Source organism: Astatotilapia calliptera, chromosome 10 (assembly GCF_964374335.1).
Source record: "Astatotilapia calliptera chromosome 10, fAstCal68.1, whole genome shotgun sequence".
Taxonomy (NCBI): Eukaryota; Metazoa; Chordata; class Actinopteri; order Cichliformes; family Cichlidae; genus Astatotilapia; species Astatotilapia calliptera.
In genome coordinates this window covers 33092363-33115649 of record NC_137431.1, presented here as the reverse complement: position 1 = coordinate 33115649, position 23287 = coordinate 33092363, and the positions used below count along the sequence as shown (strand labels likewise).

Here is a 23287-nt window from a genome sequence, read left to right as displayed (position 1 = left end):
ACCAGGGGCCCGTTCTTCGTACGTCGCTTACTACATCCAAGATCAAATGACACATCCAAGATCAAATCATCGCGCTAACCGTGAGCTCGCTAATCCGGTTCCCCGAACACACTTGCTGTTGACGATTACTACAGCTGGACGCAGGAATGTGACATCACTGGGCGTCGTAAAAGGGGCTACGCATCGATAGTAGAAACATTGATCGGCAACCCGCTGATTGGTCGGCGAAAATGTCGAAGGGGCGTGCTCGGTATTTTCCGGCAGCAGAGCAAGAACTCTTGAGTGAGGGATTTCAGGAGTTTCAGAGTTTAATTAAAACGCAAGAGAACACTGCAAAGGCTGCAAAAGCAAGGAGAGAGGGCTGGCAGAAAGTTGCTGACAAATCAAACTCGTAGGTAATTTAATAATAATAATAATAATGGATTGGGTTCATATAGCGCTTTCCAAGGCACCCAAAGCGCTTTACGATACCACTATTCATTCACTCCCACATTCACACACTGGTGGAGGCAGCTACGGTTGTAGCCAGGCTGCCATATCGCGCCATCGGCCCCTCTGGCCAACACCAGTAGGCGGTAGGGTAGATCTATCATATGACACTATATTGTCCAATATCATATGGCATTATATTATATTATAATATGTTATATTATATCCCCTTTCACATTAGAGCCACAACAGGACCCACAAGAACATGGGAACAAGTAAAAGTGGAATACAGGAGTATTCTACAGAATGGTAATATTTATCTCTTAGATTGCTTTGCGTCTCTTGGCAAGGTAATACTGGCCTGTAATACTCTGTTAGTTTGTTCATAACAGCAACCAAGAAAAGGGCAGAGGAAAAAAAGACAGGTGGTGGTCCTGCACCCCCTCGTCAACAAGTTGGTTAAGTAAATAATACCCTCACGGGAATATCGATATCTCTCTATGAGCACACTGTCGCGCTGAGCTAAAGGATCCTGTCTATCCCGCAATATACGCTGAATTCTGAGGACTCTCCTTATCAATCTTGCACCTTCCGCAATGGGCTGCTCGCGTATACGGACAGGGCATGGCTGCGACAGACTTCCCAAATCCACCTTCGCTTTTATAGCCGTGGTCTCTCATCTTGATTACACGAAGTAATTTACAATTACTACTCTGAAATATGAATTACATCTGTAATAATCACATACATGTAATAGAATGTTAATAGTACATTTCCCTTTTTTAGGAAATGACCTGTATGTATCTGTGTGAAATCAATAAAAGGATCAGGTGCTGCATTATCTTTAGTTACATTGATAATATTTATTTATGGTGAAACAGTGGAAAAATATCGCTGTTGCTTTCGTATAAATGAAGCGGACATACCTGCGTGGCCGCGATCTAATCCTGTTTACATAAAGTAAACCTGCTCCCGAGCAGGTTTACGCTTACGACTCTGTTGCTATGACAGCAAGTCCCGGATGAGCTTCGGGGAACCGACTGATCCAGGATCACGCGAAATCGTCAACAATCTAATCCGGCTAACCTACTTAGCGAGGTACGAAGAACGGGCCCCTGGTGTAACAGGATACACAGCTTCCAAATGTTCAGCTTTGGTCATTCCACGTTTTCCATTCCAAGTATTTTCCCAAAATCTTGGGGATCATCAACATATTTTCTGGCAAAACTGAGACGAACCTTTATGTTCCTTTTACTCAGCAGTGGTTTTTGTCGTTGAACTCATGCAGGACATTTTTGCCCAGTCTCTTTGTTGTGGTGAACTCGAACACTGAACTTAACCTCTTGGATGAGTCGTCGCTGCATCCTTGGGGTAATTTCCCAACACTTAACCACTGTTCAAAGGTTTGTCATTTGTGGGTAAATGCTTCTATTTTACACTCAATGCATCAAATTTTAGATATGTATAGTTTATTTTTTCATGGCATATTTATGGAATTGTGTTAAATTAGTGACTGTAATTTTACAGTCTTAGTGTGTGGAAAAAAGAACTTTGTTGAGCTTGAAGTATTCTTTTGATCATTAGAAAATGATCTAATGGGTTGGCTGGAAGACTGTTTACTTAGCCTGGCAGGGCGAAGGACACTGTCTCAGCTGAACTCTGGACACGCACACACACATACACACTGATATGCACACACTCATCCCCCTCCCTTTCCAAACGCCTTCGATGCTTGTTTCCTGCGGGGGAACACGGCGGGTCTGTGCCCAAGCTGGAATGGTAGCGCTGGGCAGGGCGGCTGCTGTGTTTGCTTCGGATTACTCCTCACCCCCCACCCAACCCTGTGGCTTATTATGTCTTTCGTAACGTTGTGCTGTGGACATTTATGTGCTTTTTGTGCAGAGGAGTTTTTTTGCTTCCTGTTCTCATGCTGTCCTACCACGGGAGCCCAGCATGAGAAGGGGTCTCTTTTTTTCCTCTTGTACTTTCCCATTGTAGTGTACATTTCAGTGCTTTTTCTGTAATGCTACCGATCTCCGACTTGTAACCCCATGTGATGTCTGTGTTGTGTGTATAAGGTCGGGGGGGGGGGGGGGTCCCATTTCAATGCAGGGCAACCTGCATGTGGCGAATAAAGCTTGGATTGATTGATTGTTTGATTGAAAAGAAAATATTCTCAGCCATCCCACAAATGTGCCGTTATGTGCAGAAACACTAATAATTACTTCTATTTACTTAGACTCTTTCAAGTTAACTTCAATAATATGTTCCTGTCGGTGTGCTTTTAGAGCCCAATCCCATGAATTAATGCTTCAATTTTGAATTTGAATTTATTTATTTAAAAGGGAAAGTGCAGTTTAACATAGTCCAAGTACAAAGCATGAAACTGATGTAATGCACATAAGTTTATAGCTGTTGCTATAAATTAATGTGATTAATGTATGAACAGGCTGTGTAGATAGGCTTTTAAGGTGGCAAATCTTAAACCCTTATTTAATAGTGCTGGGACCAGTATTTTTACATTGTACTATGCATGCTTCCCTTCGTGAATATTATTAGAAAAAGAAGGGTACATTTTCAGTGCTTGACAAAATTGTATTTGCTCCATTTTGCAACGTGAAGAATCAGCCAACATGAGTGAGCCAACTGATGAAAGAAAAAGAATCTAATTTTCTAAATTTCTTTTTTCAGGACTTAAAAAATTAAAAAGTACCTGCTGACTTTGTGGTTGGCATCAGTTTGTCAAACTCCAGAAGTATGAGGAAGTGTCCTACAGTGGCATCAGTTCCCGTCACCCTTTCACAAACAAATATCCTGCACTTGTTTTCTGTTGTCACAAAACTGAATTTAGGATTTCTGCCCAAAGCTAATAGTGACATTTCGACCCAAACAGCTGTATTTCTTGAGTGTCAGCTTCAGAGCTGCACAACATGTTGATTACCACAGCTCAAATGGAAGAAAGCAGTCCTACATAGTTGTTTCATATGCACACCGAAAGACATATACTGTTAAAAAATGACTCCAAGAAGGCCAAGGTAATGCCATTTAGAACAAGCAGAGAGCATATTCAAGATTTTGGGGGCTGAGTACAATAACTTCAAGTTATTGTATAATTTTTTATCTGAATTTAGAAGCAGGAAATTAGAGGTCACCCAAGTCTTTATATCTTTAAGACATTCCTGCAGTTTAACAAATTTGTATAACTAATTATATTAAAATTACAAAAAATTAAAACTCATTCTTTATTAAATGTGTTTCTTCTATAATTTGTGTGTTCTTTAATAGAAAGCAAGACACCCATGCTCATGCCCATGTTCGGATAACGTTAGGAGGAAATGGTAGAGCGCAACACTGAGAAGAAGTGTAGAAAACAAATCATTTCTAGCCCTCTTTAAAACTCTATTATCAGTTTAGTTAAAAAACATATTTTTGTGTTTTGGTGAAATGAAATTAGTTGTATGAACGCTACCGTATGCTTATTACCACTTAATAAGGCAAGGCAAGGCAAGTTTATTTGTATAGCACAATTCAACAACAAGGTGATTCAAAGTGCTTTACAGAGACATTAGAAACAAGAACAAATAAAAAGCATGATTTAAAATTGATTAAAACAAGCAAATAAACTAACTAACTAATTAACAAACAAACAAACAAACAACAGTATATAAAATCAAAACAGATAAAATCAGAACAGTAGATAAAATCAGTAGTTAAATGTAAGTTTTGAAATTTAAGCTTAAAGTGTGGATTTGGTGCTTTATTCAAATGCAGCTGAGAACAGGTGAGTCTTCAACCTGGATTTAAATAAACTGAGTGTTTCAGCTGATCTGAGGCTTTCTGGGAGTTTGTTCCAGATATAAGGAGCATAAAAGCTGAATGCAGCTTCTCCGTGTCTGGTTCTGACTCTGGGAACTGATAAAAGACCGGATCCAGATGACCTGAGGGATCTGGAAGGTTCATACTGGGTCAGGAGGTCACTGATGTATTTTGGTCCTAAACCATTCAGAGCTTTATAGGCCAGCATCAGAACTTTAAAGTCTATCCTCTGACGGACAGGCAGCCAGTGTAAGGACCTCAGAGCTGGACTGATGTGGTCCACTTTTTTGGTCTTAGTGAGGACTCGAGCAGCAGAGTTCTGAATGAGCTGTAGTTGTCTGACTGATTTTTTAGGTAGACCTGTAAAGATGCTGTTACAGTAATCAAGCCTACTAAAGATGAATGCATGGACTAGTTTTTCCAGGTCCTGTTGAGACATCAGATCTTTTATCCTTGATATATTCTTGAGGTGATAGTAAGCTGACTTTGTTATTGTCTTAATGTGTTTTTCTAAGTTTAGGTCTGCATCCATCACTACACCCAAATTTCTCGCCTGGTTTGTGGTTTTTAGATGTATAGATTGAAGTTCTCTGGTGACCTGTAATCGTTTTTCTTTGGCGCCAAAGACTATTACCTCAGTTTTGTTTTTGTTTAGCTGGAGAAAATTGTGGCACAACCAGTCATTGATTTCCTCAATGCATTTACCAAGAGCCTGTACAGGGCCTCGGTCTCCTGGTGACATTGTGATATATATTTGTGTGTCATCTGCATAGCTGTGATAGTTTATTTTGTTGTTGTTTATAATCTGTGCCAGTGGGAGCATGTAGATGTTAAACAGAAGGGGTCCCAAGATGGAACCTTGGGGAACTCCACATGTGATACTTGTCTGCTCAGATGTGAAGTTACCTATTGATACAAAGTATTTCCTGTTTTCTACGTATGTTTTGAACCAGTTTAGTACAGTTCCTGAAAGACCTGTCCAGTTCTCCAGTCGTTTGAGTAATATGTTGTGGTCAATTGTATCAAATGCTGCACTGAGATCCAGTAAAACTAGGACTGACATTTTTCCACTGTCTGTATTCAGACATATGTCATTAAACACTTTTGTCAGAGCGGTTTCAGTGCTGTGGTTCTGTCTAAAACCTGACTGGAAGGCATCGTAGCAATTATTCTGTTTTAAGAAGTAACTGAGCTGTTGAGAAACTGCTTTTTCAATGATCTTACTTAAAAACGGGAGATTTGAGATCGGCCTGTAGTTGTTCATTTGTGTCTTGTCAAGATTGTCCTTTTTCAGTATAGGTTTTATTACAGCAGTTTTTAGTGATTCTGGAAACACACCTGATAATAAAGAAAAGTTGGCGATCTGTAACAGGTCTGACTCTAAAGTCTTTGAGACCTTTTTGAAAAAACTTGTTGGCAGGACATCTAAACAGCAGGAGGAGGAGTTCAGTTGACCTAAGATGTCCTCCAGGTCTTTGCTGTTAATAGGTTGAAACTGTTTCATGGTGTTTAAACAGTTTTTTGGTGGACACAGTACATATCCTGGATCTGCTGTTGACGTACCAATTGCTTGTCTAATTTTTTGGATTTTTTCAGTGAAGAATTTGGCAAAGTCATTGCAGGCCATGGTCGAATGAAGTTCAGCTGCCACTGACACAGGAGGGTTTGTTAGCCTGTCAACTGTAGAAAATAAGACCCGAGCATTATGGCTGTTTTTAGTGATGATGTCAGAGAAGTAGGACCTCCTTGCATTCCTCAGTTGTAAATTATAATTGTGAAGTTTCTCTTTATAAATGTCATAATGAACCTGGAGGTTTGTTTTTCTCCATCTGCGCTCAGCTTTCCTACACTCTCTTTTTTCATTTTTCACCAGTGTGGAGTTTCTCCATGGAGACTTTTTCCTTCCAGAGATAACCTTCACCTTAATGGGAGCAATAGTGTCCATTATATTTAACATGTTAGCATTGAAGCTATTGACGAGCTCATTGACTGACCCTCTGGGCAGGTCAGGTGTTAATGGGAAGACCTGGTTAAAAATTGCACTACTGTGTTCAGTTATACACCGTTTTGTGATCACTGTTGTTGATATATTTGTGTGGGCTGAGATTTTACTTTCAAAGAAAACACAGTAATGATCAGACAGTAATAAGCAGAAGTTGTATTCCTAATCATAACTGAAAAAGATCACAGGGTAGATTTATAGCCCCTGAGTGTCAGATTAATTATTACTTGACTCACAACCATTTTCTCAGAACAATGTGGTTTTCATGCACATATGTATAGTACATATCCAACTGATATCTCTGTATAAAAACATTACAAAGACCAAAGCTAACCAAGTTCTGCTGGGAAAGAAAGAGAGCTCTACTTTCCCCTTTTACTGGTCTTCTATTCCACATCCTCATGTTTCTTGTATTGTGTCAAGCTTATCAGTTGGCATGATTGTTAGATAATGGTGATATCTTTAAAACACAACAGAGATGAACCAGGAAAACACCGGCTTAGCTGAAAGGAGCTGTTTGATCGGGTTACTTGTTGTTGCGCTGGAGGGAGTGGCTGAAAACTTCATCCTGATTTGCTCTGCTTCAGGTTGTGTTAATTTATTAATTCTTATGGCAGTTTCTGTGGCTGTGATAAGGTCCACTACGGGCAGCTGTAGCTGTCCTGTCTAAAAAGATCTTCATCTATTTTCCCTGACTGTCCTTGGGTTGATGACCCCCCCTGTATTCCAGTTCATTTCCCTGCGACAGCCGACCCTTGTGAGTGTCGCTTGTGTTTTCTGTTTTACTTTGAGAGTCTCGTGTCCTGTGTCCAGTGTTTTGAGCTTTGCTTTCCCCTGTCTCATTATGTCAGATTAGTCCCAGCTGTGTTTCCACCTGTTCCCCATCATACCGTCACAATGCTGTGTTTTTCTCCTCTGTGTTTCTGCTCACTTCCTAGTTCTCAGTTCATGGTTTGTTTTCTAGTTTGAGTTTCTTGTTTCCAGTTTCTCCTTTAGGTTTGTATTTGTCGTGAGTTTTTCCAGCAATAAAGCTGCCGTTTTGAGTTTATTCTTCAGGCCTACATACGGGTCCTCATCCTGCTTGCCATACAACACAACCATGACAGTTATTGCAAAGATACACCAGCCTTAATGCAGAGGATAAGCCATTCAAGTACAGTTGGACTTCCTCATCAACCGCCCCAGGCGTAAACACCTCCAGACCATAGTTTCAAAGCTACAAAAATACAAGGCCACAGACCAAAATATGACTGGGTTTGACCTCACAAGTAATGTAATTAAACAGCACCTTTCAGCTGGTGTTTTATCCGTTCATCTCTTTTGCATTCCTCTTCCTCATTCTCTCAAGATTTCCTCAATCTCCAACAGTCTGAAAAGAGAAACAAAACGTGACCAGCTTCACAAAGTGTAACAAGATGAAAATGTGATATTCATGGTTCATTGATAAAGTCTTTACTTGTGTTGTAGTGAAAGTTTCAGATTTTGCTGTGTCTGTGGGAGGAAGTTTGGAGGAAGTAACCTCCCCATATACACACCTTTGTCTGACATGCTATAAAAAACTCAGTCGGGGTAGCAGAGGACACAATATCACCATGGAGGTCATTGTGTTTTTCTCGCTGTTGCTTTCAGTCTGCACTCTTTCAGCAAATCTGGCTGAAGCAGATAAGTCTTCAAACCAACAACCCTGTCCACAGGACACCCAAGCTGTGCTGAGACAGCTGACCGCCTCAGTGGCTGTGCAGAAAGAGCAGATCACGGTCCTACAGAAAGAGACTCAAGGTACAGTATCATGTCAGGTAGTGAGAGAAGTAACAGCAAAAACAAATTGGCATATGATCCAGTGTTGTGTTAGAGAGATATCAATGTCACTCGTAAATATTCAGAATGACTGAAATGACAAACATTCATGGTTTTGTTTTCTTGTGAAAATAAATATTTTGTATAGAAATGAAATATAAAAGTAAGTACAGAAATTTTGGCCAATCCTTAAAGAAATTGATGGTCCAGGGAAATAAATTTTATTTTGCACTTATTTCAGAACAGACCGCAAAGCTGAAGAGTGAAATTGACCAGCTGAAGCTGCAGTCTACAGGTATTGTGTGGAGATCATCATGGCTCTGATCATTTCTAACTGTTAAAAAAATCTGCAGCTGACACGTTTTTGATGCTAAAATATAAAGGGTGTAAATATTTGACTTAAAACTTGGTGGATCAACATATGTTACTCCTATAAATCTGTCCACCAGGTGGCGCTACTGTGCTAGAAAATCTGTAGTTCATCACAGAGGCAACTTGACCACCAACATTGTCTTTATTTGTGGTAAAGCAGGGAGAGAGCGAGGGCAAATGAGCTGCACTGCAGTCTTTCAGCATACGGGGCAGCTGCGGCTCAGGTGGTAGCAGCTCATCTACCAACTGGAAGGTTGGTGGATCGCTCTCTGGCTCCACATGCTGAAGCTTCTTTGGGCGAGATGCCTCTATCAGAGTGTGTTAGGCAAAGCTCTTAGACAAAGATCAAAAGTATGTGTATGAATACAAGCACATTGTGTGGTCAGCTGAGTAGAAAGGTGCTATGTAAGTATAATCAATACTGGTCACCTGCTCAACCAGCAGAGCTATAGTGGCATGATAACGCCATTGTTTACATACAGTCTAGGGTTCATGTCTCAGTGAAAGAGAGAGGGAAACACAAAGTGGAGAGTTGACAGACTGTGGATAAACATGACAGCGTGAAACTGCACAGATTTCAAATGAGAATCAGTGATGCAGTCAAACAAGTCTGCTTCTTCAACCATTCTCCACCCAGCACCTGTAGGAGGTGTGGTCCTGTGTGAGGTGGAGGATGAGGGGACGTGGGGGAGACCACCGCTCGGTGTAGCATGAACAGAATGAGAGTCACAGTTACTTTCTTACTTACAGATAAAAACATGTGAATCACTGTGTGCTGTCAGTGAGATTGTTTGATCTCTTTGCTTTTTTCAGATGGTGCAGCAAAGCTGAAGACTGAGATTGACGCGCTGAAGCAGGAGCTACAAGGTACTGTGTGGAAATCTTATCTGACTGTGCATTTACTGGCTGTGCAGATGTTTTACTTTTGGCGGATCAACATATGTCAGTGCTATCAATCTATTCATAAAGTGGTGTCACTGTGCTTGAACATTTTTATTTCATTCACAGAAATAACTTTAGTACACACAGTGTTTTTACACATCAAGTACAATTACTGGATCCACTTTTCTGAATTACATTATGAAAAAAGAATTTCTGAGGGACTCTAGGATAAAATTATCAAAAAAGAAATTGAATTCCTGGAGAAATTTACCAAGAAATACATATTGCCTCTGAGTCTTCATATAGTTTTTATATGTATGGACCTCTGTATTTTGGCAATTTTCACTTTTAGCATCTGCTACGGCTGGGGTGTTAAACTTTAAGCCCAGGGGCCAGAATTGACTTGCCGAACACTCCAATCTGACCCCCTGGTCAGCTTAGGAAAATATGAACAAGGCCATAAACTTTTGGACTTTTCACCGTTTCAGTGAGAGTTCTGTATTAGTTATTATCAGGTTTATGGCTTTTCCTACTCATAAAAACCTCTCCATGGTCATTTATACTACGCTGAAGACAAAAAGAACTAGACAAAGAATTAAATGGCAGAAACATCATGTTTTTTCTCTCCTAAAGAAATCTGTCATCACTGAAAAATGAGTTTGCTCTAAGGTTTAAAATACATTGGCACAGATGTAGGGTGAGAGCCACTCAGGGCTGGGATTTAATCCTGACTGACTGTATATTTGTCAGACCTTGATGAAGACTCAGACTTGATACACGTTAGTCTATTTTAATGTTTTATTTTTATATGATCTTGTCAGAAACAGGTGACCCCACGAACTCCTGTTTTGTATTGAACTCGTGTTCACCCTGCTGATGAGCACCTGTTGGATAAGCGTTTAAAGCCATGCACAGTTTCCTTTTTCCTGTTTTTTGAAAACTGAATGACATTAAACTGAGCTTATGTTTTTCTGAAGCACAAACCAAAATGCAACTAAAAGACTGAATAACACAATTTGTTGTCTTGGCAGAAGCTACAAAATAACTTCCTGTCTGATCTAAAGGACGAGTTTAGGATCCTCAAAGTTAGATTTGATCAAATTTCATTTTCAAGTCACAGAGTTTGATTTCTTCTGTGACAGTGAAACGCTTCCAGCTGTCAAACATTTCTTTCATTGGAGATTAAAGTTTTTGTCATGGTCACTTTTTTGGGAAGAGTCTAACTCTACAACAGGAAGTTTAAATAATGACATTTCTCTCTCTCTCTCAGCCACACATGTGGCTTTCTCAGCAGCTGTGCTTCTTCCAGGCACTGGACCATACGTCGGACCCTTTAACACAGAGACCACTCTGGTCTTCAAACATGTTATCACGAACATTGGAAATGCCTACAACCCATCCACAGGTAATAACACTGAATGTCACTTCTCAGCTATGTTGATGTCAGGCTGATGTTCCAGATGTTCTAACAGCTGATTTTCCTTTTAACAAAAACAAATGTCCCACAGGTATTTTCACTGCACCAGTGAGAGGAGTCTACCACTTTGAGTTGCACATGTTTGGACATGGTGGTGTTGCTGTAGGTGCTTATTTGTACAAGAATCAAGGGCTCGTTGTTATTGCATATGAACACCAAACAGCAGCTGGAGAACTGAGTGGCTCTAATGGAGCCTCACTGCTTCTAGAGGTTGGAGATCAGGTGTTTGTGCGTCTCCTCGATGGTAGAAGGATATATGACAATCAAAATCATCACACCACCTTCAGTGGTCATCTGATCTTCACCATGTGAGAGGTGTGACAGCTCCAACACTTCCTGTTTGGCCTGTCCTGTGTGGGCGGAGCTTAGCCATTTTTAGAAGTAAAACAGGAAGTAAATCACCTGCTGGAATCAGTTTCTTGCTCTCTCTCTCTTTCTGGTTGGGTTCTAGTTTTGTGTTTATTTGTTTCTACTGACTCAGATAATTTACTTCTTCTTGTTATCTTTGATTCAAATCAATCCAGTTAAATGCTCAGTGATTCTCTTCTCTTTGTCCTTTCTTTGAGTCGGCTCTTCATAAAGTGCTGCTCCTCCATTAGGTCCTGACTATTTTCTATAAGTTGGTAAACTGCATCGTTTTTTATTGGCTCCACTGTCCTGTGTTGGTCAGTCTGTTATTTTGGTGACTGCTGGCCCACATGTTTGCTTTTAACTGGAGTCTTTCCTGTTAAGTTGAGCAAAATCCAACAGTTCCTCTTTTTCTCTTCTTTGATAATCATGCAAGTGTTTTTCTTAAACTCTTAACAGATGTTAAACTTAATCTGACTATCATGATAAAAATGTAAACAGCTGATTTAGTTTGATATAAAATGTGTGTCAGTGCTGTGGAGGAATGTTTCCTTATTTTTCATCTGAATCCAAATGCAGACACAGATAACTGACTGTAAACTTACTCGGGTTCATTTCTTTAAATTCTTTACTTTCAAAATAAAAGCATCTTTGAACTAGCATTGTTGATTTCTTTTCATGTGTTTTATACATAGAGCAGCAATCAAATCTACACATGCTGGGAGTTACTATCACAGGTGGAAACGCAGAATGAGTCCTGTCCCTGAACAAAAACTAACACACACACATAAAGAGGAGGGAGAAAAAATGGTAGGCCAGCACAGAGAGGATTGGGGGACTATGACAAATCGTGACTTTAATAATAAGGAGAAGAACCCCAGGCTTAAAAAACTTGAGTCATCAATAGCGTTTATCCAAGAGACCCATTTACTCAGAGAGGATGTGGTGAAAGTACGTAGGAGATGGCCAGGCAAAGTGCTAGCATCCTGTTGCCCTTCGCACGCGAGAGGGGTTATGGTGTTAATTCATAATTCAGTGCCTTTCCAAGTAAATAACACTATTTATGATAAAGCTGGCAGATTTTTGGTGGTTCAAGGAACTCCCTTGAAAGAGAATTTCAATTTAGTTAATGTTTATGGCCCTAATGATGATAACCCTTCATTTTTTGAGAATTTATTTCTATTGATAGCTACCCTTCCTGGTAGGATAATATTGGCAGGTGACTTAAATTGTACTCTGGACCCGAAGCTTGACCGCTCATCAGGGATGGACACTTCACACTCTCAAACAAGAAAAAAAATACAACAATATTTGAAAGATCTGAACCTCTGTGATCCATGGAGAATTCAAAACCCCAATCAAAGGGAATTCTCATGTTATTCAGCAGTATTTAAATCCCACTCCCGAATAGATTATTTTTTAATTTCCTCATCTTTGCTACCCAATATAACTAAGTGTATATATGACAGCATTGTGTTGTCAGATCATGCCCCAACCTCACTATTTTATGAGGTAGAACAAGTGAATAGCCGCTCAAACAAGTGGCGCTTGCACCCTAAATGGATACATGATTCTGACTTTATGAAATTTGTAGGAGAACACATTGATCTCTCCTTCTCAATTAATACAATTCAAACAACTGCAGCCGTTAGGTGGGAAGCTTTTAAGGCTGTTAGGTGACGGCTGTGTGAGGACAGGAATAGGACCCAAGATGCAGACTCCGGAGACAGAACTTAAACCAAAACAGCTTTAATGCTGAACGCAAACATCACATAACTAGAAAAAACTCAAAATAAACTAACACCGGTGGATGGGCAAAACACACAGCAAAATAAACGGTAGATTGCGACACAGACACTAAGAAACACAGGGCTTAAATACACAGAGGGAGCAATCAGGGAATGAGTAACAGGAGGGAAACACAGCTGGGACAAATCAGAACTGACGAGACCAAAGAAGCGTAAACTGAACACACTGAGACAAGACAGAGACCTTCAAAGTAAAACAGGAAGCATATAACACAGACTGAACAAAGACACAGACTCACATGCAGGCACTACAAAGGGAACAGAGACGTGGGACCAGGGCAGACACAGACACTGACTGGATGTGGGGATACAGCAGACAGGGAAGACAGCAACTATGGAACACAGACAGAAAACCAGAACACTAAAACTCTAACCAACCCCACCCAGAGAACCTAAACTAAGAATGATCCTAAAACCCATAAAGCAAAGCTAGAATATAATGAAATAACAAAATCAAAGAACCAAAAACACAAAACACTGGGTCAACGACCCAGGGACCCTAACAAAGGCATATATTAGAGGACAAATGATAATTTTCACCAGCTCTAAATTTAACAAATTCAAACAGACAATGAACGAATTAGACAATAAAATTAGAGAATTAGAGAGAGAAATTAACATAGATGATTCAACACAGAACAAACAGGAATTATTGACCCTTAAAGCTAAATACGAGGAACTGTCTATGCTTAAAGCTGAAGATGGTTTAATAAGATTGAAACCGACGTTTTATGATCAGGGTGAAAAGCCGGGTAGACTACTAGCTTGGCAGATAAAGAAACTTGAATCTGACAGAGCCATTAATATAATTAGGAACGATCAAGGGGAATTATCTACAGATCCCACAGAAATTAAAACTCTATTATCAGTTTAGTTAAAAAACATATTTTTGTGTTTTGGTGAAATGAAATTAGTTGTATGAACGCTACCGTATGCTTATTACCACTTAATAAGCAGAAGTTGTATTCCTAATCATAACTGAAAAAGATCACAGGGTAGATTTATAGCCCCTGAGTGTCAGATTAATTATTACTTGACTCACAACCATTTTCTCAGAACAATGTGGTTTTCATGCACATATGTATAGTACATATCCAACTGATATCTCTGTATAAAAACATTACAAAGACCAAAGCTAACCAAGTTCTGCTGGGAAAGAAAGAGAGCTCTACTTTCCCCTTTTACTGGTCTTCTGTTCCACATCCTCATGTTTCTTGTATTGTGTCAAGCTTATCAGTTGGCATGATTGTTAGATAATGGTGATATCTTTAAAAACAACAGAGATGAACCAGGAAAACACCGGCTTAGCTGAAAGGAGCTGTTTGATCGGGTTACTTGTTGTTGCGCTGGAGGGAGTGGCTGAAAACTTCATCCTCATTTGCTCTGCTTCAGGTTGTGTTAATTTATTAATTCTTATGGCAGTTTCTGTGGCTGTGATAAGGTCCACTACGGGCAGCTGTAGCTGTCCTGTCTAAAAAGATCTTCATCTATTTTCCCTGACTGTCCTTGGGTTGATGACCCCCCTGTATTCCAGTTCATTTCCCTGCGACAGCCGACCCTTGTGAGTGTCGCTTGTGTTTTCTGTTTTACTTTGAGAGTCTCGTGTCCTGTGTCCAGTGTTTTGAGCTTTGCTTTCCCCTGTCTCATTATGTCAGATTAGTCCCAGCTGTGTTTCCACCTGTTCCCCATCATACCGTCACAATGCTGTGTTTGTCTCCTCTGTGTTTCTGCTCACTTCCTAGTTCTCAGTTCATGGTTTGTTTTCTAGTTTGAGTTTCTTGTTTCCAGTTTCTCCTTTAGGTTTGTATTTGTCGTGAGTTTTTCCAGCAATAAAGCTGCCGTTTTGAGTTTATTCTTCAGGCCTACATACGGGTCCTCATCCTGCTTGCCATACAACACAACCATGACAGTTATTGCAAAGATACACCAGCCTTAATGCAGAGGATAAGCCATTCAAGTACAGTTGGACTTCCTCATCAACCGCCCCAGGCGTAAACACCTCCAGACCATAGTTTCAAAGCTACAAAAATACAAGGCCACAGACCAAAATATGACTGGGTTTGACCTCACAAGTAATGTAATTAAACAGCACCTTTCAGCTGGTGTTTTATCCGTTCATCTCTTTTGCATTCCTCTTCCTCATTCTCTCAAGATTTCCTCAATCTCCAACAGTCTGAAAAGAGAAACAAAAGGTGACCAGCTTCACAAAATTCAAACTCCAGAAGTATGAGGAAGTGTCCTACAGTGGCCTCAATTCCCGTCACTCCTTCACAAACAAATATCCTGCACTTGTTTTCTGTAGTCACAAAACTGAATTTAGGATTTCTGCCCAAAGCTAATAGTGACATTTCGACCCAAACAGCCCTATTTCTTGAGTGTCAGCTTCAGAGCTGCACAACATGTTGATTACCACAGCTCAAATGGAAGAAAGCAGTCCTACATAGTTGTTTCATATGCACACCGAAAGACATATACTGTTAAAAAATGACTCCAAGAAGGCCAAGGTAATGCCATTTAGAACAAGCAGAGAGCATATTCAAGATTTTGGGGGCTGAGTACAATAACTTCAAGTTATTGTATAATTTTTTATCTGAATTTAGAAGCAGGAAATTAGAGGTCACCCAAGTCTTTATATCTTTAAGACATTCCTGCAGTTTAACAAATTTGTATAACTAATTATATTAAAATGACAAAAAATTAAAACTCATTCTTTATTAAATGTGTTTCTTCTATAATTTGTGTGTTCTTTAATAGAAAGCAAGACACCCATGCTCATGCCCATGTTCGGATAACGTTAGGAGGAAGTGGTAGAGCGCAACACTGAGAAGAAGTGTAGAAAACAAATCATTTCTAGCCCTCTTTAAAACTCTATTATCAGTTTAGTTAAAAAAAACATATTTTTGTGTTTTGGTGAAATGAAATTAGTTGTATGAACGCTACCGTATGCTTATTACCACTTAATAAGCAGAAGTTGTATTCCTAATCATAACTGAAAAAGATCACAGGGTAGATTTATAGCCCCTGAGTGACAGATTAATTATTACTTGACTCACAACCATTTTCTCAGAACAATGTGGTTTTCATGCACATATGTATAGTACATATCCAACTGATACAGTGGGGCAAAAAAGTATTTAGTCAGCCACCGATTGTGCAAGTTCCCCCACTTAAAATGATGACAGAGGTCAGTAATTTGCACCAGAGGTACACTTCAACTGTGAGAGACAGAATGTGAAAAAAAAATCCATGAATCCACCTGGTAGGATTTGTAAAGAATTTATTCGTAAATTAGGGTGGAAAATAAGTATTTGGTCACCTCAAACAAGGAAAATCTCTGGCTCTCACAGACCTGTAACGTCTTCTGTAAGAAGCTTTTCTGTCCCCCACTCGTTACCTGTATGAATGGCACCTGTTTGAACTCATCATCTGTATAAAAGACACCTGTCCACAGCCTCAAACAGTCAGACTCCAAACTCTGCCATGGCCAAGACCAAAGAGCTTTCGAAGGACACCAGGAAAAGTATTGTAGACCTGCACCAGACTGGGAAGAGTGAATCTACAATAGGCAAGCAGCTTGGTGTGAAAAAATCAACTGTGGGAGCAATCATCAGAAAATGGAAGACATACAAGACCACTGATAATCTCCCTCCATCTGGGGCTCCACGCAAGATCTCATCCCGTGGGGTCAAAATGATCATGAGAACGGTGAGCAAAGATCCCAGAACCACACGGGGGGACCTGGTGAATGACCTGCAGAGAGCTGGGACCAAAGTAACAAAGGTCACCATCAGTAACACACTACAACGGCAGGGAATCAAATCCCGCAGTGCCAGACGTGTTCCGCTGCTGAAGCCAGTGCATGTCCAGGCCCGTCTGAAGTTTGCCAGAGAGCACATGGATGATACAGCAGAGGATTGGGAGAATGTCATGTGGTCAGATGAAACCAAAGTAGAACTTTTTGGTATAAACTCAACTGGTCGTGTTTGGAGGAAGAAGAATACTGAGTTGCATCCCAAAAACACCATACCTACTGTGAAGCATGGGGGTGGAAACATCATGCTATGGGGCTGTTTTTCTGCCAAGGGGACAGGACGACTGATCCGTGTTAAGGACAGAATGAATGGGGCCATGTATCGTGAGATTTTGAGCCAAAACCTCCTTCCATCAGTGAGAACTTTGAAGATGAAATGAGGCTGGGTCTTCCAACATGACAATGATCCAAAACACACCGCCCGGGCAACAAAGGAGTGGCTCCATAAGAAGCATTTGAAAGTCCTGGAGTGGCCTAGCCAGTCTCCAGACCTCAACCCCATAGAAAATCTGTGGCGGGAGTTGAAAGTCCGTGTTGCTCGGCGACAGCCCCAAAACATCACTGCTCTCGAGAAGATCTGCATGGAGGAATGGGCCAAAATACCAGCTACTGTGTGTGCAAACCTGGTAAAGACCTATAGTAAACGTTTGACCTCTGTTATTGCCAACAAAGGTTATGTTACAAAGTATTGAGTTGTATTTTTGTTATTGACCAAATACTTATTTTCCACCCTGATTTACCAATAAATTCTTTACAAATCCTACCATGTGGATTCATGGATTTTTTTTTCACATTCTGTCTCTCACAGTTGAAGTGTACCTCTGGTGCAAATTACTGACCTCTGTCATCATTTTAGGTGGGGGAACTTGCACAATCGGTGGCTGACTAAATACTTTTTTGCCCCACTGATATCTCTGTATAAAAACATTACAAAGACCAAAGCTAACCAAGTTCTGCTGGGAAAGAAAGAGAGCTCTACTTTCCCCTTTTACTGGTCTTCTATTCCACATCCTCATGTTTCTTGTATTGTGTCAAGCTTATCAGTTGGCATGATTGTTAGATAATGGTGATATCTTTAAAAACAACAGAGATGAACCAGGAAAACACCGGCTTAGCTGAAAGGAGCTGTTTGATCGGGTTACTTGTTGTTGCGCTGGAGGGAGTGGCTGAAAACTTCATCCTGATTTGCTCTGCTTCAGGTTGTGTTAATTTATTAATTCTTATGGCAGTTTCTGTGGCTGTGATAAGGTCCACTACGGACAGCTGTAGCTGTCCTGTCTAAAAAGATCTTCATCTATTTTCCCTGACTGTCCTTGGGTTGATGACCCCCCTGTATTCCAGTTCATTTCCCTGCGACAGCCGACCCTTGTGAGTGTCGCTTGTGTTTTCTGTTTTACTTTGAGAGTCTCGTGTCCTGTGTCCAGTGTTTTGAGCTTTGCTTTCCCCTGTCTCATTATGTCAGATTAGTCCCAGCTGTGTTTCCACCTGTTCCCCATCATACCGTCACAATGCTGTGTTTGTCTCCTCTGTGTTTCTGCTCACTTCCTAGTTCTCAGTTCATGGTTTGTTTTCTAGTTTGAGTTTCTTGTTTCCAGTTTCTCCTTTAGGTTTGTATTTGTCGTGAGTTTTTCCAGCAATAAAGCTGCCGTTTTGAGTTTATTCTTCAGGCCTACATACGGGTCCTCATCCTGCTTGCCATACAACACAACCATGACAGTTATTGCAAAGATACACCAGCCTTAATGCAGAGGATAAGCCATTCAAGTACAGTTGGACTTCCTCATCAACCGCCCCAGGCGTAAACACCTCCAGACCATAATTTCAAAGCTACAAAAATACAAGGCCACAGACCAAAATATGACTGGGTTTGACCTCACAAGTAATGTAATTAAACAGCACCTTTCAGCTGGTGTTTTATCCGTTCATCTCTTTTGCATTCCTCTTCCTCATTCTCTCAAGATTTCCTCAATCTCCAACAGTCTGAAAAGAGAAACAAAAGGTGACCAGCTTCACAAAGTGTAACAAGATGAAAATGTGATATTCATGGTTCATTGATAAAGTCTTTACTTGTGTTGTAGTGAAAGTTTCAGATTTTGCTGTGTCTGTGGGAGGAAGTTTGGAGGAAGTAACCTCCCCATATACACACCTTTGTCTGACATGCTATAAAAAGCTCAGTCGGAGTAGCAGAGGACACAATATCACCATGGAGGTCATTGTGTTTTTCTCGCTGTTGCTTTCAGTCTGCACTGTTTCAGCAAATCTGGCTGAAGCAGATAAGTCTTCAAACCAACAACCCTGTCCACAGGACACCCAAGCTGTGCTGAGAGAGCTGACCGCCTCAGTGGCTGTGCAGAAAGAGCAGATCACGGTCCTACAGAAAGAGACTCAAGGTACAGTATCATGTCAGGTAGTGAGAGAAGTAACAGCAAAAACAAATTGGCATATGATCCAGTGTTGTGTTAGAGAGATATCAATGTCACTCGTAAATATTCAGAATGACTGAAATGACAAACATTCATGGTTTTGTTTTCTTGTGAAAATAAATATTTTGTATAGAAATGAAATATAAAAGTAAGTACAGAAATTTTGGCCAATCCTTAAAGAAATTGATGGTCCAGGGAAATAAATTTTATTTTGCACTTATTTCAGAACAGACCGCAAAGCTGAAGAGTGAAATTGACCAGCTGAAGCTGCAGTCTACAGGTATTGTGTGGAAATCATCATGGCTCTGATCATTTCTAACTGTTAAAAAAATCTGCAGCTGACACGTTTTTGATGCTAAAATATAAAGGGTGTAAATATTTGACTTAAAACTTGGTGGATCAACATGTGTTACTGCTATAAATCTGTCCACCAGGTGGCGCTACTGTGCTAGAAAATCTGTAGTTCATCACAGAGGCAACTTGACCACCAACATTGTCTTTATTTGTGGTAAAGCAGGGAGAGAGCGAGGGCAAATGAGCTGCACTGCAGTCTTTCAGCATACGGGGCAGCTGTGGCTCAGGTGGTAGCAGCTCATCTACCAACTGGAAGGTTGGTGGATCGCTCTCTGGCTCCACATGCTGAAGCTTCTTTGGGCGACATGCCTCTATCAGAGTGTGTTAGGCAAAGCTCTTAGACAAAGATCAAAAGTATGTGTATGAATACAAGCACATTGTGTGGTCAGCTGAGTAGAAAGGTGCTATGTAAGTATAATCAATACTGGTCACCTGCTCAACCAGCAGAGCTATAGTGGCATGATAACGCCATTGTTTACATACAGTCTAGGGTTCATGTCTCAGTGAAAGAGAGAGGGAAACACGAAGTGGAGAGTTGACAGACTGTGGATAAACATGACAGCGTGAAACTGCACAGATTTCAAATGAGAATCAGTGATGCAGTCAAACAAGTCTGCTTCTTCAACCATTCTCCACCCAGCACCTGTAGGAGGTGTGGTCCTGTGTGAGGTGGAGGATGAGGGGACGTGGGGGAGACCACCGCTCGGTGTAGCATGAACAGAATGAGAGTCACAGTTACTTTCTTACTTACAGATAAAAACATGTGAATCACTGTGTGCTGTCAGTGAGATTGTTTGATCTCTTTGCTTTATTCAGATGGTGCAGCAAAGCTGAAGACTGAGATTGACGCGCTGAAGCAGGAGCTACAAGGTACTGTGTGGAAATCTTATCTGACTGTGCATTTACTGGCTGTGCAGATGTTTTACTTTTGGCGGATCAACATATGTCAGTGCTATCAATCTATTCATAAAGTGGTGTCACTGTGCTTGAACATTTTTATTTCATTCACAGAAATAACTTTAGTACACACAGTGTTTTTACACATCAAGTACAATTACTGGATCCACTTTTCTGAATTACATTATGAAAAAAGAATTTCTGAGGGACTCTAGGATAAAATTATGAAAAAAGAAATTGAATTCCTGGAGAAATTTACCAAGAAATACATATTGCCTCTGAGTCTTCATATAGTTTTTATATGTATGGACCTCTGTATTTTAGTCATTTTCACTTTTAGCATCTGCTACGGCTGGGGTGTTAAACTTTAAGCCCAGGGGCCAGAATTGACTTGCCGAACACTCCAATCTGACCCCCTGGTCAGCTTAGGAAAATATGAACAAGGCCATAAACTTTTGGACTTTTCACCGTTTCAGTGAGAGTTCTGTATTAGTTATTATCAGGTTTATGGCTTTTCCTACTCATAAAAACCTCTCCATGGTCATTTATACTACGCTGAAGACAAAAAGAACTAGACAAAGAATTAAATGGCAGAAACATCATGTTTTTTCTCTCCTAAAGAAATCTGTCATCACTGAAAAATGAGTTTGCTCTAAGGTTTAAAATACATTGGCACAGATGTAGGGTGAGAGCCACTCAGGGCTGGGATTTAATCCTGACTGACTGTATATTTGTCAGACCTTGATGAAGACTCAGACTTGATACACGTTAGTCTATTTTAATGTTTTATTTTTATATGATCTTGTCAGAAACAGGTGACCCCACGAACTCCTGTTTTGTATTGAACTCGTGTTCACCCTGCTGATGAGCACCTGTTGGATAAGCGTTTAAAGCCATGCACAGTTTCCTTTTTCCTGTTTTTTGAAAACTGAATGACATTAAACTGAGCTTATGTTTTTCTGAAGCACAAACCAAAATGCAACTAAAAGACTGAATAACACAATTTGTTGTCTTGGCAGAAGCTACAAAATAACTTCCTGTCTGATCTAAAGGACGAGTTTAGGATCCTCAAAGTTAGATTTGATCAAATTTCATTTTCAAGTCACAGAGTTTGATTTCTTCTGTGACAGTGAAACGCTTCCAGCTGTCAAACATTTCTTTCATTGGAGATTAAAGTTTTTGTCATGGTCACTTTTTTGGGAAGAGTCTAACTCTACAACAGGAAGTTTAAATAATGACATTTCTCTCTCTCTCTCAGCCACACATGTGGCTTTCTCAGCAGCTGTGCTTCTTCCAGGCACTGGACCATACGTCGGACCCTTTAACACAGAGACCACTCTGGTCTTCAAACATGTTATCACGAACATTGGAAATGCCTACAACCCATCCACAGGTAATAACACTGAATGTCACTTCTCAGCTATGTTGATGTCAGGCTGATGTTCCAGATGTTCTAACAGCTGATTTTCCTTTTAACAAAAACAAATGTCCCACAGGTATTTTCACTGCACCAGTGAGAGGAGTCTACCACTTTGAGTTGCACATGTTTGGACATGGTGGTGTTGCTGTAGGTGCTTATTTGTACAAGAATCAAGGGCTCGTTGTTATTGCATATGAACACCAAACAGCAGCTGGAGAACTGAGTGGCTCTAATGGAGCCTCACTGCTTCTAGAGGTTGGAGATCAGGTGTTTGTGCGTCTCCTCGATGGTAGAAGGATATATGACAATCAAAATCATCACACCACCTTCAGTGGTCATCTGATCTTCACCATGTGAGAGGTGTGACAGCTCCAACACTTCCTGTTTGGCCTGTCCTGTGTGGGCGGAGCTTAGCCATTTTTAGAAGTAAAACAGGAAGTAAATCACCTGCTGGAATCAGTTTCTTGCTCTCTCTCTCTTTCTGGTTGGGTTCTAGTTTTGTGTTTATTTGTTTCTACTGACTCAGATAATTTACTTCTTCTTGTTATCTTTGATTCAAATCAATCCAGTTAAATGCTCAGTGATTCTCTTCTCTTTGTCCTTTCTTTGAGTCGGCTCTTCATAAAGTGCTGCTCCTCCATTAGGTCCTGACTATTTTCTATAAGTTGGTAAACTGCATCGTTTTTTATTGGCTCCACTGTCCTGTGTTGGTCAGTCTGTTATTTTGGTGACTGCTGGCCCACATGTTTGCTTTTAACTGGAGTCTTTCCTGTTAAGTTGAGCAAAATCCAACAGTTCCTCTTTTTCTCTTCTTTGATAATCATGCAGGTGTTTTTCTTAAACTCTTAACAGATGTTAAACCTAATCTGACTATCATGATAAAAATGTAAACAGCTGATTTAGTTTGATATAAAATGTGTGTCAGTGCTGTGGAGGAATGTTTCCTTATTTTTCATCTGAATCCAAATGCAGACACAGATAACTGACTGTAAACTTACTCGGGTTCATTTCTTTAAATTCTTTACTTTCAAAATAAAAGCATCTTTGAACTAGCATTGTTGATTTCTTTTCATGTGTTTTATACATAGAGCAGCAATCAAATCTACACATGCTGGGAGTTACTATCACAGGTGGAAACGCAGAATGAGTCCTGTCCCTGAACAAAAACTAACACACACACATAAAGAGGAGGGAGAGAAAATGGTAGGCCAGCACAGAGAGGATTGGGGGACTATGACAAATCGTGACTTTAATAATAAGGAGAAGAACCCCAGGCTTAAACAACTTGAGTCATCAATAGCGTTTATCCAAGAGACCCATTTACTCAGAGAGGATGTGGTGAAAGTACGTAGGAGATGGCCAGGCAAAGTGCTAGCATCCTGTTGCCCTTCGCACGCGAGAGGGGTTATGGTGTTAATTCATAATTCAGTGCCTTTCCAAGTAAATAACAC

At 40.4% G+C, this 23287-nt stretch overlaps 2 protein-coding genes and 1 long non-coding RNA gene across 3 annotated transcripts; all 3 read left to right on the top strand.

The window, feature by feature from the left end:
- On the top strand, positions 1-1551 carry LOC145431311 (uncharacterized). The gene is made up of 2 exons (XR_013911608.1): positions 1-575; positions 671-1551. It is a non-coding gene; the product is annotated as an uncharacterized LOC145431311 (long non-coding RNA).
- A 6179-nt stretch (positions 1552-7730) lies between these two features.
- Positions 7731-11785, top strand: LOC145431499 (complement C1q-like protein 2). The gene is made up of 5 exons (XM_080307383.1): positions 7731-8026; positions 8286-8339; positions 9230-9283; positions 10569-10703; positions 10807-11785. Exons 1-5 carry the CDS (start codon positions 7840-7842, stop codon positions 11085-11087), a joined length of 711 nt encoding a protein of 236 aa, XP_080163509.1. The 5' UTR covers positions 7731-7839; the 3' UTR covers positions 11088-11785.
- A 7119-nt stretch (positions 11786-18904) lies between these two features.
- On the top strand, positions 18905-22891 carry LOC113030143 (complement C1q-like protein 2). The gene is made up of 5 exons (XM_026181312.2): positions 18905-19132; positions 19392-19445; positions 20336-20389; positions 21675-21809; positions 21913-22891. Exons 1-5 carry the CDS (start codon positions 18946-18948, stop codon positions 22191-22193), a joined length of 711 nt encoding a protein of 236 aa, XP_026037097.1. The 5' UTR covers positions 18905-18945; the 3' UTR covers positions 22194-22891.
- Positions 22892-23287: the final 396 nt, after the last annotated feature.

Coding starts and splice junctions, on each gene's coding strand:
- LOC145431499 (XM_080307383.1), top strand. CDS start 7,840: ATGGAGGTCATTGTGTTTTTCTCGCTGTTGCTTTCAGTCTGCACTCTT. Junction 8,027..8,285: donor CCTACAGAAAGAGACTCAAG/GTACAGTATCAT, acceptor CACTTATTTCAG/AACAGACCGCAAAGCTGAAG. Junction 10,704..10,806: donor TGCCTACAACCCATCCACAG/GTAATAACACTG, acceptor AATGTCCCACAG/GTATTTTCACTGCACCAGTG.
- LOC113030143 (XM_026181312.2), top strand. CDS start 18,946: ATGGAGGTCATTGTGTTTTTCTCGCTGTTGCTTTCAGTCTGCACTGTT. Junction 19,446..20,335: donor GCTGAAGCTGCAGTCTACAG/GTATTGTGTGGA, acceptor TGCTTTATTCAG/ATGGTGCAGCAAAGCTGAAG. Junction 21,810..21,912: donor TGCCTACAACCCATCCACAG/GTAATAACACTG, acceptor AATGTCCCACAG/GTATTTTCACTGCACCAGTG.